The sequence below is a fragment of the Harmonia axyridis genome, chromosome 3 (genome assembly GCF_914767665.1).
Source record: "Harmonia axyridis chromosome 3, icHarAxyr1.1, whole genome shotgun sequence".
Lineage (NCBI taxonomy): Eukaryota > Metazoa > Arthropoda > Insecta > Coleoptera > Coccinellidae > Harmonia > Harmonia axyridis.
In genome coordinates, this window is record NC_059503.1 from 2,716,295 (window position 1) to 2,733,177 (window position 16,883).

A 16,883-nucleotide genomic window follows, 5' to 3' on the forward strand; every position below is an offset into this window, starting at 1 on the left:
CAAAAAGGAACCCTCCGCAAATTCTGTCAAACACGCACATTTGCTATGTAGGTCAACGTGAAGGGTCAAAGAGAAGGAATATTTGGGCATCTCGTCCATCACTTGCCCCGTTTGCTTTTGTTGGTTTTGTGGTCTTAATGAGGATTTTACACGTTAGCGTTTGGGCTAATGAAGAGAGAAAGTTGATAGTTTGGACCCGCCGTTAGGGTCGGTGCTTTGAGGATAAGACTGGAGTGGTTTGTTAGTTTTTTGGGTTGGGATCTGAACGACCTCAACTTGTGCCTATAAGTTTGCATTACTTTATGTCAGAGTTACCCTTTCTGAATAGAGTTGAAAGGATTTGGTGATTTCAAGTCCTTGAGTGAACTTTTTGAAGTTCAAATTACAGGGTCAGGATCATTGAAATCAGACTACTAATTGGACTAAGCAAATGTTTCATCTATATCTATATTTAGATTTATCAAGGCTGCATAGAGAACAAATAGTATAGATAGAAGTTGAAGTAATAAATATGTAGATACCTATAAATAAAAAATAACAAAGTCGAAATTTAAAATATTTGCTTATCAATTTCCAGTTACGGTACACTTTCCTAAAAGCGTGTTTTCTTTGAAAAACTGCATTCGGTCATTTTCATTTTTGGAGAAAGAGCCCGACACCGAAGGTGCAGTCATGCAGTTTTTATGACAACACGCTGTCATGCAAAATTATCGGTATTTTGATGCACTTGTGCAATTACTTACGAAAATATGCCTCTAGGGATGAATTATTCAATATCATATTGACAACGTGTAGGAGTACGAAAAAATTCAGAATAACGAAGCTTCCGATCTACTTAATTCTACCAAACCAAGTATGTAATTTTCATACGAGTAATGAATTTAAATCATGCCACTTAACAGAGTTCCATGAGCACTTAATATTCTAAGACCCACGAGGAATGTCATATTTAATTCATACCATGAGAATTGAAAGTGTCCCTTGTCATCTTCATCGGGCAAAAGGTGATTAAAAATTTAATTTCCGCTCTTAACTGTGAGGAATTATTTCGTGAATAATTTGAACTGTGCATAATCAATGTCCCAACTGTCTTAACTCAATGAACGGGTCTATGAAAATTTCAGAAGTGCAGATAGATGTTGAATAAATTATGCTAATTTTCCACAAAGATCAGTTAGATAGGTATATCAAATATCGAACAAAATTATTCAATAGGAATGGATAATGGATGGATAAGAAATTTTCTATGCAATATTATATTCCAAATTCATTGTATAATTCTTTGTTTTCAAGAAAAATGCATTTTATTCCAATTTCAGCATCGTTTTTGGACTCTGATATTATCAAAATCAATTACCTAATAGAGAGAGTGCACAAGCAAAATATTTCGGAGATTTTTATATTAGACATTTTAAAACATCAATTTCCTATGTTATAAAAATGTTGTTAAACTTTTTTCGAATAATTTCAATAATAAACCAAAAATGTTTCACTCAGAGATCAATTTCCAAAACAATTGAACTAATATTCAATATTCTCCTAAAAATAGAGTGTTTGTACAAAGAAAGTTAAGTTTTTCCATCAATTTTTCCATAGTAGATTGACCTTATAGATATTCAGTTTAAAATTAACTAAAACTTCATAATTAAGAATCTTTCGAAATATAGATGTTATCGCTGAGAGTTGTTTCTAGAATATAAAACAAATTTAATTTGGCTGCAAAAATTATTGTTTGCAACAAGTGCAAATGACATATTTGTTGCACCTTGCAGAAGCAATTACAACTTTTTGCTATTGTTACACATTAAATTGTGAGTTTTTTATGATCATTTTTATTCAAATAAAAATTCGCAAGTTATATTTTCGCCACTCAAATATTTTACTATACAAATGTCTCAATCGTTTTCGAAATTCTCCCAATTTCCTTTCAAAATCATACCTTCTCGAAAGTCATTTAAAGTTCTAAAAAGCCTAAGAAAACACCAAAACCAACATTCTAAAATTCAACTCACGAAACGAGAAAATTTCGAAGTGATTCAGCCGGGAAAACCAACCGGTGAGTTTTCCGAACGCGCTCACAGCGTAGAGAGGACTGACAAGCTCTTCGCGCACGCTGCAAGGACTAACTGACACACTCAACGCTCCGTATTTTCCAAAACGCCACCAACCTGTTTGCAACTGAGAGGAAACCATGAAGGACCGGAAGTTATGCATTCCTGAAGGATTGACACGTCTAAGGTTGCATGAAAGGAGTCCGCAAAAAAATTAACCTGTTCTAAATATTCTGTTTTATCGTCTGTCAATTAATTGTTTATGGTTCTGTTAATTATTTTTTTTCGTTTCAAAACTAAAGGGTGTTTTTTTTAGAGCTATAGAACTTTAAATTGCAATAAAACAACGATGGATTATTCGATTGACATGAATTTTATTTATCCGCAAGAAAATCTTGTGGCCTTACATTTTAAATATGATTTCTGGCATATGACCGCCACGGCTGGACGTCCAATTTTCGATAAATTTTTCCAACATAGTGGCCGTATATCGGCAATAACACGGCGAATGTTGTCTTCCAAATGGTCAAGGGTTTGTGGCTTATCCGCAGAGACCAATGACTTTACATAGCCCCACAGAAAGTAGTCTAGCGGTGTTAAATCACAAGATCTTGGAGGCCAATTCACAGGTCCAAAACGTGAAATTAGGCGGTCACCAAACGTGTCTTTCAATAAATCGATTGTGGCACGGGCTGTGTGACATGTTGCGCCGTCTTGTTGGAACCACAGCTCCTGGACATCATGGTTGTTCAATTCAGGAATGAAAAAGTTGGTAATCATGGCTCTATACCGATCACCATTGACTGTAACGTTCTGGCCATCATCGTTTTTGAAGAAGTACGGACCAATGATTCCACCAGCCCATAAAGCTCACCAAACAGTCAGTTTTTCTGGATGTAACGGTGTTTCGACATACACTTGAGGATTAGCTTCACTTCAAATGCGGCGGTTTTGTTTGTTGACGTAGCCATTCAACCAGAAGTGCGCTTCATCGCTAAACAAAATAAAATGGACGTAGTGCGCGATACGTATTCCGCACAGAACCATTATTTTCGAAATAAAATTGCACTATTTGCAAGCGTTGTTCAGGCGTGAGTCTATTCATAATGAATTGCCAAACTAAACTGAGAATAAATCACTTAACAGCTGTTAAATCGGTCGCCATCTTGAACAGTAATGCCAACTTAAAGTTATATACCTCGAAAAAAAACACCCTATACAATTCGAATTATCTGACAATTTTTGTGCAATTTGTGCTAGTGCAATTTTTCGTTTTCTTAGGTGAAATCTTCTATAGAAAATTGCACTTGGAAAAATTGCATTGTAGGTGAAAAAATTGACTAGACAATTGTTCCAAGTGGAACAAAAAATACTCATAATTGCAACTACATAGTTCAATTGAAATCTAGGTGCAATTTTCCTTTCTACCTGGTGCAACTTTCTTTTTTACCTGGTGTAACTTTCCTTTCTACCTGGTGCAGGAATAATTTTTGAAATAGTGTACTAATCGCCCAACTGCAAGCATTTTCTTGATATACATAGTCGAATCAATTAATAAATAAGGTACAATATTCCCATGAAGGAACTTTAATTTTTTTCAATTTCCTAAGGGGTAGGTATGGAAATTTTTACGAAATTTTTGGACAAAAAATTTTTACTCGTCGATGAAGTAAGAAGATTCCGTCCACAGAAATCGATAATTCAATAAAAAAATCGCACTTGAAAGAATATTTTTCTTGCAAAAAGTTAAGTAGAGACTCGAGGCAATCCCTCATAATCAAATCAAATTTCATTTTCAGAAAGATACACGTGCAGATAATTCGAGAAGTATATTGGAGATGAGGTAAGACCGAGTTCTTTGAACTTCATCAAATAGAGAGCTATGCTGAGTGAGCAATTTGCGTAATGCAGATAATGGATTAACCAAGGTATTGGTTGATAATATCCAATGATATTCGGCGACTGAAAAAAGTTTTTTGTGCAAGTAGAACAGTAGAAGTTCAGCTTATATTCTATTATATATTTTTTGATATGTTTCTTTTCAGTTGAAATCAAATTTTATATTGAATTCTAACATTTCTAACTCATGCGACTTTCAAATGACAAACTACCCCAATATCATAATTATAATTTTTACTATCTTTTGAATCAAACTTATCACAAGGAGCTTTTTGTACTAGAAGATCGATTGAATGCATTTCAGGAGTAAATTACATAATTGATGGATGAATCAATAACAATTAATTTATAATTGATTGATAAATTAATAACTGCCTTCATTGAGCTGGCAATTGGTCATGAAACGGAGTCCCTTCAGCCTATAGATGAATTATTTACATAGATGACACTTATGGAAATAATTTTTTTTGTAAAAAAAGAATAGGTAATTATATACTCATTATATACACAAAATTTGAAATATTACGACATCCGTTTCCATGCCAAATTTCATTCAAATCGTAGAAAATGAAGATGTGTGTGACATAATTTGTTAGAAGGAACATTTGGCCACAACGAAAAAAAACAAATCTGCAATCTGTTTGTTTTTAGGTCTCTATTTGGAGTATTGTGTAAAAATTTTCAAGAGGGTACCATTGGAGAATATTCTCACTGAAGAACTTTAATCATGATAGTCTAGAGAAAATAAATTTACATTTTTAACTAGGTGTATTCACTCAGACCTAATACAAAAGTGACGGCATATCAATTATTTCAGTTTTTCTTCAAAATTCCAAAATTCAATTTTGTCTTTAAGAGTTATAGGATAATGATAACAGCTTTTAACTTCAAAATTTTTTACTTTGAAGGATAAAAACTGAAAAAAAACCAAAATAAATAATCAGAAAATAATAAAATATATTAATTCGACATAAATGCTGAGAAAAACAACACAATTACAGTAATTATATATTTTAGGATAACAGTTTCAATAAAAATATGAAAATTTCAATATCTAGACTATATAAAATTCATGAAATAACTAAATCTCTATTTACATTGAGTTTTATTGCAGGATCTGATTAGTTTTGTGAAATTAATCATATCTTACTTCTCCTTCTTCTCTCACACAATTACTCGGAAAATATCCAACCTATAAAAAATACAGTATCAATATTTGCTCAAGGTACATTTAGGTTAGATAAGGTTATGTTGTCAATTGAGTTGACTTACATTATTCAGATCTGTTCTGCCTTTCCACCAGCCTTCTCTATAACCTTCTTTACCTATAACTATAACCTTCAATCCCTCTCTCAATGGTATTTGTGGATAATCTTGTGGTTGGAAATTTCTTATAGCGATGGCAAGAAGTTGTTTGTATGGCCATATCAATTTAGTATCGTCACTCAACCTAAAAACACAACTCAAACATTGTTCCTCATACTAGCCAAACAAAATGTTACCTTTCAAAGTTCTCCTTCAAACTGAAAATTTGATAATTGACGATTAGTTCTTCGATGCTATTGAAAAATTTGGACCAAGAGAGATAATATTTTTTTTCACCGGTATCAGTCCCGCTACAAATTTTCATGTGTTTGACAGAATCATCAGTCCTAAAAAATAATTCAATTAAATCGGATACTATATTTTAGGAATAAAATTGATCAACTAAAAAGTTAACATTGAAAATTTCAAATATTTTTTTCTTAGTAGTCAAAGATGCCTACTCAAGTACCGGCAACCTAAGAACATTATCGTAGGTAGCGCATTTAATAATTCCACCATTAAGTCAAACTGACAGGTCGCTGGTACAAGAGTGGACATCTTATAGCCTTTCGAAAGCAGCAGTCTATAAAATACCACTAGGTCTGTGTTAATTTCTGTGGAGGACATACTTAAGAGAAAGGGCATATTTGTCAGCTATTGCACTTTTAGGCCTTATTCTAACGAGGTAAGTTCCATTTTCCCTTTTTTCCAAGACTCTTTGAGCGGTTTCCCGATCCATCTCTCCAACAAACCATAATTTACTTCTTAAGTGTGCGTCTTCATCGTTTATAATACTGTTCTGTGGTGAGGAAGAAGATGAGGACATAGAACAAAACGAACCTGACCCTCCACATTTGCCTAGGAACATAGAAAAACAAGCTTATCGTTACACAAGTAGTACAGGGTCCATAGAATTTATTGCAACATCGTAGTGGCCTTTGAAATATTCACTTATCGCAGGATTGAAAACAGAAACATCACAAAATCTGAATAATACACAATTTATGATTACAATTTCAAAGGTCACTACAATGTTACAATAAGACAGGCTGAATGTTGGTTACAACAGGAATGCCAACTGCGCACACATGAAAACCTCTTTTTTGTGTCTCACCTGAGGCTGCTAGGCACATCTTATGAACTGCAATTTTACACACTAAGCATCTGTAACCCTGGAAAATCAGACCTTTGAGATACTTAGAACAATGGTTACATTGTTCCGGTTTCTGAAAAGTCTGCAGTTCGAAAGAGTGGGTCGTCCTTTTCAAAACTGATGGACGTATATTATCTCTGCAATAAACCAACATATGAATTGTTTAATCGAACTGACAATCCACAAATGTTCGGCTTACAATGCATCGTTGATGGCTTTGATCATCTGATCTTTAAGCTCGATGGACCGAACGAAAAAGGTGTAAGCAGTGTTGGTGTCGTTCTTAACGAGATGAAAATTGTATGACCATCTGGCTTCCCTGTTTAGGAGAGCCCTGTTATGAGCTTCGTCCACATGGAAATCCGCTATGTTAATCAAATCTCGAAATGCGAATTGCTGACCCTGAAAGTATTCAATTAAAGGGTGTTTTTTTTAGAGCTATAGAACATTAAATTGCAATAAAACAACGATGGATTATTCGATTGACATGAATTTCATTTATCCGCTAGGTAATCTTTTGGCATTACATTTTAAATATGATTTCTGGTATATGACCGCCACGGCTGGCTCGGATGTAGTCCAATCTGGACGTCCAATTTTCGATGACTTTTTTCAACATTTGTGGCCGTAAATCGGCAATAACACGGCGAATGTTGTCTTCCAAATGGTCAAGGGTTTGTGGCTTATCCGCATAGACCAATGACTTTACATAGCCCCGCAGAAAGTAGTCTAGAGGTGTTGAATCACAAGATTTTGGAGGCCAATTCACAGGTCCAAAACGTGAAATTAGGGGGTCACCAAACGTGTCTTTCAATAAATCGATTGTGGCACGAGCTGTGTGACATGTTGCGCCGTCTTGTTGGAACCACAGCTCCTGGACATCATGGTTGTTCAATTCAGGAATGAAAAAGTTAGTAATCTTGGCTCTATACCGATTACCATTGACTGTAATGTTCTGGCCATCATCGTTTTTGAAGAAGTACGGACGAATGATTCCACCAGCCCATAAAGCGCACCAAACAGTCAGTTTTTCTGGATGTAACGGTGTTTTAACATACACTTGAGGATTAGCTTCACTCCAAATGCGGCAGTTTTGTTTGTTGACGTAGCCATTCAACCAGAAGTGCTGTTCATCGCTAATGGACGTAGCGCGCGATACGTATTCCGTACAGAACCATTAATTTCAAAATAAAATTGCACTATTTGCAAGTGTTGTTCAGGCGTGAGTCTATTCATGATCAATTGCCAAACCAAACTGAGAATAAATCACTTGACAGCTGTTAAATCGGTCGCCATCTTGAAGAATAATGCCAACTTAAAGTTATATACCTCGAAAAAAAACACCCTATATAATCTAAAACCTCTCGAATTTCAAACTATCCCCTACCTTCTGCTGCTTGCAGATCAATATGCATTTGTCGAAAATAAAAACATATCTGTTCTTCGTTTTCTGGTCATCGTGCGCCTTGAACTTTATCTCGCCGTCCTTGATAAGTCTGCCGTAATCCGACAGATTTATGTCATTACCGGCTGACCATTCGATTATATTCTCCTGCAGATTGGCGATGACATCGAGATGATCCTTGTCCCTAGCAGCTTCATTGATATAACCGGCCACGTCTATCATTGCTTCTCTTGCTCTTCTGAGATCGTTGTGCTCTTCGTGGTTCTACAAAAGGAGTAAATTATCAGTTCTCTATGAACTAAATAGCAAAACTAAAGTTTTTCAAAAAAGTTCTCTAACATCCTAATATAGAATATCGTTTAAAAAAACAATAACAAAAACAATTTTGAAATAGTTATTTAGAATAAACTTTGTATTATTATTATCATTATAATACAAGTGCAGAAGGCATTGATATTCTTCCACGAGTTCAAAATTCTCTCTCTACATTACATAGTAATATATTCAATAATTAAATTCACTTACAACATCGGTATTCTCAATGAGTTTTTCTAGCAGAAGGTGATATTTTAAGATTCGCTGCATAGGAACTGAAAGGACATCTCTCAATTTAAATTTTCCATTATTCGCCATTTTTTCATAGGACTAAAACAAATATAACAATAAAAGATAAATAAAATATAAAAATATAAAAAATCGGTGGTCTGCTCATACATACAACATTTTGTTCTTCGAGTCAAAAACCCAAATATTATTTTTTTGTTTATATTTGACAATTTTTTGGAAATTGATTAATTAATTAATTTATTTGTAGTACAAATGTGACACAATCAATAGAAAAAGATCTCTAATACCACATTTAGAGAAGGCCACGCAACCTAAGAGCAAGTGGCTTGGTACTCTTGACCGGGTTTGCTATCTATAAATCTTAAACATTAATAGGTTTAATTTTTGAAATATTGAATAAAACGATTAGTTTGTTGTATGTGAAGTTTCGAATAATTTGCCATAATTCGATTAAAAAACATTTTAAGAAATTCAAGCACCAAAATTCGAGTTGTGCTTACTGATAATTATCAAAAGTATCATCTACCTCAATTAAGTTATTCATTTCGGCATCGGTATCACAAATTTCCTGTAGTGTATTTATTGCTTTGGTTAAATTCGCACAATAGCTACCATATACAAGAAATTTTTCTCTCCATTGCATGAATATAGAGCTCAACCTCACGCTAGGGTCATAACGGACTCTTGACAGCTCCTTATTGAAGTCCGTGTGGACTTTCAATAAATCCTGAAATGTCTAAAATGAACAAGACGAAAGAGAAAAAATATAAGGCAAACATACAGGTATCTTGTGAAATATGGTTTCATGATCCTGTGGCCTCATACTACCAGCGAGATTTATGACGAAATTAGTATTTAGTTTATTCAGAACTTCCACATAGTTATTTTCTGTATCCATTAGTTCTTTTATCACGAAATCTCTCTTTTCCATAGTAGGAGGCTGCAAAATAGTTGATAAAACTGAAGTTTTCTTCACCACTAAACATCTTGACTAAACTGAAGTCAATCTTCTACTACGAAAAATTCATGCCGAAATAAATAAGAAACATCTTTTCAAGTGACAGGAAATGTTAAAGTTTGCATGCTCTTTGATTAGATATTGCACTTTTGAAACCATTCACGACGAATAACACTACATAAAGTAGGATTGAAGTCGATTCAATTTTTTTTTTGTCAATTCCTATCGATTCAATCCGCTTTTTTGACATTGTTCACAACAAATAATTTTCAAAAAGAAATTGTCTAAAAAAGTATTGAATTTTTCAGAGGCTGCTTTTTCATGGGTTTTTTTTAATTCACCTACCTCATGGCGATTACAAACACCAACCAAACACAAATCTTGATAGATTTCCTCATTTGCTGGTTCATGTTGTTGCTCTACAGCTCTACCATATATCATTGGTTGTCTTAACATAAAAAAGCCATGCAAAATTAAAAATGAAATTCCAACAGTGAGTCTCTATACACAAGAACAGGACAATATCGAGAAACAAATAAAACATAAAACCAGTACTGAAGAAGATCGGCAACTATCAAAACTAATATAAGACATATCCATTTCTAAGACAAGTGTGTTAAGTGAGTTTAGACTATTGTAACATTCATTCTAATATTTCATTTCCTTAAAATTCTTTTTATTCACATTTCTTGTCATAATTGCCAATCTTTTCCGAGAATAATCAATGCAACACACAATGCAAAGGCTGCATCTCACCTCCTCGGTGAGAGTTGAAGAAAAGGTTACATAACAAAGATTATCATAAGCATCTTCTTCCCTATCGTCAGGTCGAGGAGATTTAATCGTGAAATTCAACCAACTTAAGTTACTATATAGAGGATTAGATGTCGCTTCGCTGTTGAGCAAAATAATACAGATTTAATCAATTACGAAAAAGCAACAGTTGCACTATTTACAAAACTATTAAATGAAAACAGAGCTGTCAAACAGACTTTTAAAAATGTATCTAGTTATTTTTTACAGAAAAATGAAAGTAACTGAGTTACAGTAACTCAAGCAATTCGAAGTAACTAATCGTTATTTATAATACAAGTGCAGAAGGCATTGATATTATTCCGTGAGTTCAAAATTTTGAATAAACGAATGTTATAATGAGCCTTCTATACGAGTATTATACATTATTTTCTCTAATTCATTGGATTTTTATTGAAATTAATGTAAAATTTCCATATATATCATTTAGTGATTTTTTGGAAAATGTTGGTTGGCAGAACTGTTTTCTATGTCACAAATTTGACAGATAATAGATAAATTCATGAAAGGAGATGTTCCTGCACGATTTTGTTCTACAAGGTATAGCAGAATGAAAAAATTTGAGAATTAATTAGAGAAAACATTTTTTTCTAACAGCTCTGTATGTAAAGCTTTGCTCAAAAAAATACTATCAAATATGAAACTTTGCTTCCGGCCTTCTCTTTTCATAATTCAAAAATTCATTCTATTTGTAAAAAAATATTGTTGGACGATAATAATACTTGAATGGGAACAATTCTTCGTATTTCTGAGTCAGTCCTATAATTCAAACTCGGAGTAATCCAGTGTCAAGTCACAACCTACGACAATTGAACCATCTGGCCATGGACTACGTTGTACAAATTTATTATGATATCTATAATAAATTTCTTTGAACGACCACTTAAGGTAACAACAATCTAATGCAAAAAGACAGAAGCATAGTTGTACAAAGCTCTCACAAACACAGTTTCGATAATACATTTAGGGTCCTACAACAGTGTGCGGTGATCAATATCTCTTGTTGGGGAAGAAATAGATATCTAACTTTTTATAGAGTTATCCCATTGCTTGAGCACTATGTAAATAAAATAATTTCATTTACGCAGGGTGTTCAATTTTTTCTAGACGGGTCCCAACTTTGTTTTTTCAATATTTTCTTTTTCACTTTTTCGGTTTCTATATGAAAAATGAAATAAATACCAATAGGACTCACCATAACTTTGTAATATCAAATATTCTGAGTGACTAATATTGAAAAAAAAAATCAGTCCTGCTAAATTTCTCAAAAACCTTCAATATTTTCGAAGTGAGGGTTGTATGGAGTAACTTTTATTTTTCATGTAAAAACCAAAAGAGTGGGAAAAAAAGTTTTTAATAGAATGTTTTCCTGAACACACCTGTGCGACCGAAAATACTTTTATCACTTAGGGTTCCAGCAATAAGGTAATTCATTGAAAGTTTAGATTATTTCCATATCTTTCCCAACTAGAAATATGAAGCACTGTTATTGGACCTTGTATATTGATATCGGATGGGTTACACAAGATTTATGATACTGAGAAAATGGTAATTCACATTTTTTATCATTGCCCACAGGATCTCGGAAACATTGATAACTTCCTGAGTAAGAGTAAGCATTAATTTCGTCAAAAACGGCAGAAAAAACCTTCTCTCTAAAAATACACTCTGCGTGCTATAGGCCAAAACTTAGGCTTAATAATCAAAATAAAAATATAATTATTTATAAGTAGCCTGTACACTTACACAGTCTTCAAACTTTGATAAATCACTTCTTCTTCTTTTGATTTGACTTTTTGAGCAGCGAAACCACTAAAAAAAGAGACATTTTGTAATTTGAATAACCACACTAGCCAATGGAACTTACGGAATACCGCTACGAAGAGCCTTAGGACATGTAGACAATTTTGATAGCGTGCATAATACTTTATGGAAATTGGTAAGATCGAATAACATCAATGGTTCAAAGAGTTCAGATTCTTTCAAACTAAATGAACTTAAACAGGTCCTCAAAAATACATTGATGTTCCTCAGACATAAAAACTAAAAAAATTAATAATGAGTAAAAACACTATTGAAAAATGAAATGTAAATCAGTATTTTACACTAACAAAATCAAAGCATTTGCTCAAATATTAAAGAATCATTGTTATTTTTTATCACTTTTCTTGCAATTTACAGTTCAAGTTCATTCAACTTCAACAAGAAATTTGATGCAAAACAATCACAGTAAAACTGTGAAAAAAGGGGGTCATCTTCAATAAAACACTAGGTGTTCACTGGAAAGAATCAAGCTCTGCATCTTCCCACTAAAGAGTTCAGCATGGTTGATTTTTATTAATTGCTGTTTCTTTCAATAATTATTTCATGGTCTTCTGCACTTTGTCAAACTAACAACCTATCAAGCATAATTATTCAGCAGTGTTATGATTTATTTAAAAAGTAATAAATCCTTCAAAATTAAAATTACTGCTTTTTGATGTTTAGTGTGTGGTGAATATTTTTTAATCAATAGAGACGAAAGGTTGGAACAAACCTTTGAGATTCATGCTAATAAACAAGATGCATATCGCACCTATCGTGGAATAACAACTAAACTTATTGCAGTTTATACCACACATATACCACTAAAGATAATATCATTTAGAAATATTGGGTTGAGAAAACAAAAAATTAAGTCAAGTAAAATTGGTTACATCAAAATTTTCAAAAATCCACTCCATTATCAACAATTGAATCTAGTCTAGGGCTAGATTCTTTCGGATATTGTTAACACTAATAATAATTTAGCTCTATACCAACCTGTGCTAAAGTGGGCTTAAGATTAATATCTTTCATGTCTATTGAACTGTGATCCATCTTATAAAGTAGTTTGCACAATAACACTCCATCTCTAAGAATATTTGCTAAGTCAGCTATGCATGCCTCTGGCCAGTTGGCACGATGGTCCGACCTAAGCATTTCCCATCGAGTGAGCCATGCTGCACATTCTTGCCAAAGCTCATCGTTGCCTTCCTCAGGGAAAGCTGACGCCATCCTTGCAATTAAAGGATTCCGCTACTTACTAAAATAAAGGTGCACATATATTCAGATGTGGTGAATAAGTTTCAAAATTACAATGAAAAAAAAAAGGTGCAACATAAAGGAATTATAATTCAAGACTTAAAAGTGAATGAAATTTTAGAGAATAGCAACTCATCAAGAAATTGAAGATGAATCTGATGATTTCCATTGTCAGTTTACACCATTTGGTGCATATCAGGGACTGTTGAAACTAGATAAGTCCTGATTAAATGTTCAATCATCACCAATAATTACATTTATCTTCATGTAATCCCCCATATTTTGGAAATAATCTAAGTAATCTGATGATTTATTATTATGATTTGTATATCTTGTAATAATCAATGACTACATGTATATCAGAGTAACTTACATAGGTATTAACTTTGAATTGCTCTGAAATTGTTGGAGAACTATGCATGCAAATCTTAAACAACCCTTCTTATTACATGAAAAACACAATTTACACTTAAAAATGACATGAAACGAGTACTAGACGAAACAATATATGTATATTCAGAGGTAGGTACTAATGATCCATGTTATAAAACTGATGATCCTCTAATAAATGTATGTTCTTTTGCTTTGGAACAAACAGATTCGTGCTTTAATCAAAAGAAATCTACTTTTATTCTGAGACTAAGTCTTTCAATAAGTAACACTGGCGAATGCTTTTGATCTCCGGTTCAATTTTTTTTACTTGTTTCTTTAATTCGTTTTTTTATTCATCCCTGTCACATAATTTTCCCCACCTGAAACCCGTTACAAACGTCAAAATTGAATTCCAAATCTGTAGTCGTTGGAGAAAAAAGCGTTTATGGACACATCCTTTTTTATTTAACCAATAACACCCACATTAAATATCTCATCTATGTAATTGTTTTTTGGTACCTCAATATTTTTCAGTACGCAAAAATATTGTATAAAATATTTGAAAAATAACTATTCGCAAATGATGAAAAAGATCAAGCGATTACCTCGCCATCTATACAGAGCAGATTGAATTAACAATTAGTTCTGATATTCTCTGATAGATGACACTCCTTAGTTTATAGAGTTCTGTAATAGAATGTGCCGATAATTCAGGGAACTATTTAGTTGAAATTTATAGGGTTCTGTAATAGAAGGAATCGTTAATTCTGAAATCATATAAGCTTTCAATTTCTTATTGTAGGTGACGCTCTAGTCCTAGTTCGCATGAAAAGATGAATTGATGATTTTCCAAAAAATCCCTATTTTTAATTTTCAATTGAGTAATCCTGAAATATTGAAATTTATCTTGTTTTTTTTTTGATGAAGCTTGAAATATTGTTTTTTACTTCTTTTTTTTTTATCCCAATACTCCTACATCTATGTGGGATCTCTGAGAATGAACGAATTGTGCAGAGACTCTGGAATTAGGATAACCACTTGTGTTCTGTTGGTTGAACCACAAAATTTATTTGAAAATGAAGTAAAAGATGAAAATTCAAAGGGTTTCAAAAATAACTCGATACTGAAGTATAAATGAGAAGAATAAAATAACTATAAAAACTGAAAAAATAAGAAAGCAATTTGTATATATACATATATCCAACATTCATAAATTTTAGTTTAATTAATGTCACAGATAACAGAGTAGAATTAATTAATTAGAATAATGCTTACCCTTTTTAAAGTATTCTATAGTACTTTATCAATAATATTGAATGTTAATACATATTGTACTGGTGATGGAACTCGCAAAGACTTTTATGACATTCTATCTTTTATTTTATTGAAAAGTTATAATTTTTATACATCAAAACCTTGACAATTGTTGTAACTATCAACAAACTAAAAGGTTTATTACATGATCAATTCAATTAATTGAAATACATTGTTACAAATGCCAAGAAAAAGGTTCAATTGATTGAAACTGAGAATTATAATAATTTATTCACTTATAGAATGACACAAAATGAATATAAATCAAACATTTTAGGTGTACCCGAAGTAAATAATAGTTTGATCACTAAAGACAAGCCTTAAAAGCGATAATTAACTTAAATATATATATTATTTATAATGTATCATGTACTAAATGTGACTAAAATAAAATAGATTCATATATGTGTGGGTTACTGTACAAAAAAATCTTTCCCAACTTGATATTTAAGTCAACTTCTCCCACTTTGCTAGTTTAAAACATTTAAAATATATTTGAACTAATTTGCTTGCCTGTCACATTATACAATTCAATATATATGAGTAATATTAAAATGGTATTCGTACAAATGAAATAATCCAATAATGGGTAATTCCCTTTACCACATATTATAATCGGAGTCATCATTATCAAACGTCAGGAAAAAGCATAAAAGAGTGCCATAAACTACTACATTTCCAGTTAAAGTTAAGTAACAAGCGCCCCATTGTATAGCTGGAACTCTGGCTAAAACAATCGGTAGAGCAAATGAGCTAACTACAATTCCCATAGTTAGGAATATCGCATTTTCCATACAGGAGTTACTGGATCCAGATCCATCGGAATACCTTTTTGCTATCATTGTGGGTATAGGCGAAATTAGGTAAAATAGAACAACCAGAAATGGCCACCAGCTCGCAAATGTATTAAGGGCACAAGCTAGAATGATGAGTGTCATACCCATAGATCCAGCAAATGCAAGACATACTAAGGTTTTAATTCCTGCCATTATTGTTTGTTTGTCACTTTATAAGGATAATCTCTTTTATTTAGAAATTTCTTCCTTCACATACTCTGACCAAAGGATTAGTCAACAACGTAACGTATATTTAATAACGCTCGGAAATTGTTTCAAAATAATAAGATCTTAACAACTCTCATTAATCTCAAAGATTAATGAATGACATTTATCTCACAACATAAAAATGATTTGTAAATAAAAAATTCTATGGTCCTACTAGTGTTGCCAAACATGCACATCGATAGCAAAACAAAGCGGTTTTTTGCAATTTTATTTTTTTTAAACAGCCTGAAACTGAAGCAATTTTTCTCAATGGAAAATACAATATCATAAAAAACTCAAAAGTATTAATTTTGTTAATTCATTTTCAATATGAATTTGGATTTGAACACTTAATTCAGAAAGTCGAAGATGAATGGAAAATCTAAACGCCATCTGAACCTATTAAATTGGTACTCTATATAGGTAGTGTGGGTACTGTATCTAGCTGTAGGTTTTGGGTTGTTTTAGCTGTTAATTAGCCTGGGATTTTTATTTTAGTATACTTGAAAGTTGTTATCGTTTTCTGATCAGATTGACAGGGGAATAGTTGAGAAGGTGTCATTCAATTAAAATAACACTTTTTGAATGAGAGTATAGAATAAAATATTCTATCTTCTAAGTAAAATGCCATTGAATGCTGTTGAATGTTTCAGGAATCCTTTTTTTCATAACTGCACAATAGTTAAATCGTTAAACTGAAAAAAAACATTGACCTTTTTGATGCACGAAAGAATTTTCATAAATAAATCACATAGTAAACTAGTTATTTTTGAGCATGATAATTTCGAAATAAATCAACTTATGTTACGCTACTGCTATAATATCCCGTCAAACAAGGAGTGACGAATGTTGGAATCAAAACGAATGCATCAGTTACAAGGCGATTACCGTTCCTCTAATGTTCTAAGGGAAAAACTGAATCCAACCATATAGACAAAGG

At 32.6% G+C, this 16,883-nt stretch overlaps 2 protein-coding genes across 6 annotated transcripts in view; both read right to left on the reverse strand.

Annotated features, from left to right (window-relative positions):
* LOC123676998 (beta-arrestin-2-like) overlaps positions 1–2,125 on the reverse strand; it is an 89,141-nt gene extending 87,016 nt beyond the window's left edge. For both annotated transcript variants that reach the window (XM_045613376.1, XM_045613374.1), the window contains exon 1: positions 1,940–2,125. The gene's annotated coding sequence lies outside the window, so the exon portion shown is untranslated. The remainder of the gene's footprint in view (positions 1–1,939) is intronic.
* A 2,820-nt stretch (positions 2,126–4,945) lies between these two features.
* Positions 4,946–13,979, reverse strand: LOC123677002 (protein vav). Of its 4 annotated transcripts, none has more exons than XM_045613383.1 (15): positions 13,588–13,979; positions 12,954–13,215; positions 12,019–12,194; positions 11,898–11,963; positions 9,684–9,786; positions 9,162–9,320; positions 8,907–9,107; positions 8,339–8,458; positions 7,796–8,077; positions 6,608–6,810; positions 6,370–6,545; positions 5,885–6,134; positions 5,453–5,602; positions 5,223–5,400; positions 4,946–5,142 (listed from the first exon to the last, which is right to left on the reverse strand). In XM_045613383.1, exons 2-15 carry the CDS (start codon positions 13,185–13,187, stop codon positions 5,086–5,088), a joined length of 2,355 nt encoding a protein of 784 aa, XP_045469339.1. In that variant the 5' UTR covers positions 13,188–13,215; positions 13,588–13,979; the 3' UTR covers positions 4,946–5,085. The 4 variants fall into 4 exon arrangements, with proteins under 4 accessions (XP_045469339.1, XP_045469340.1, XP_045469338.1 ...); XM_045613384.1 differs by having other exon boundaries at positions 5,885–6,113; positions 13,588–13,978; XM_045613382.1 differs by lacking the exon at positions 9,684–9,786 and adding an exon at positions 10,095–10,233 and having other exon boundaries at positions 5,885–6,113; positions 13,588–13,978.
* Positions 13,980–16,883: the final 2,904 nt, after the last annotated feature.

What these genes read in the sequence shown, in the direction of transcription:
- LOC123677002 (XM_045613381.1), bottom strand. Translation starts at nt 13,187, where the DNA reads ATGGCGTCAGCTTTCCCTGAGGAAGGCAACGATGAGCTTTGGCAAGAA. An exon ending in AAATGAATAACTTAATTGAG is followed by an intron (nt 8,459 to 8,906) that starts GTAGATGATACT and finishes TATTTGTTTTAG; the next exon opens with TCCTATGAAAAAATGGCGAA. An exon ending in TGATCTGCAAGCAGCAGAAG is followed by an intron (nt 6,811 to 7,795) that starts GTAGGGGATAGT and finishes GAATACTTTCAG; the next exon opens with GGTCAGCAATTCGCATTTCG.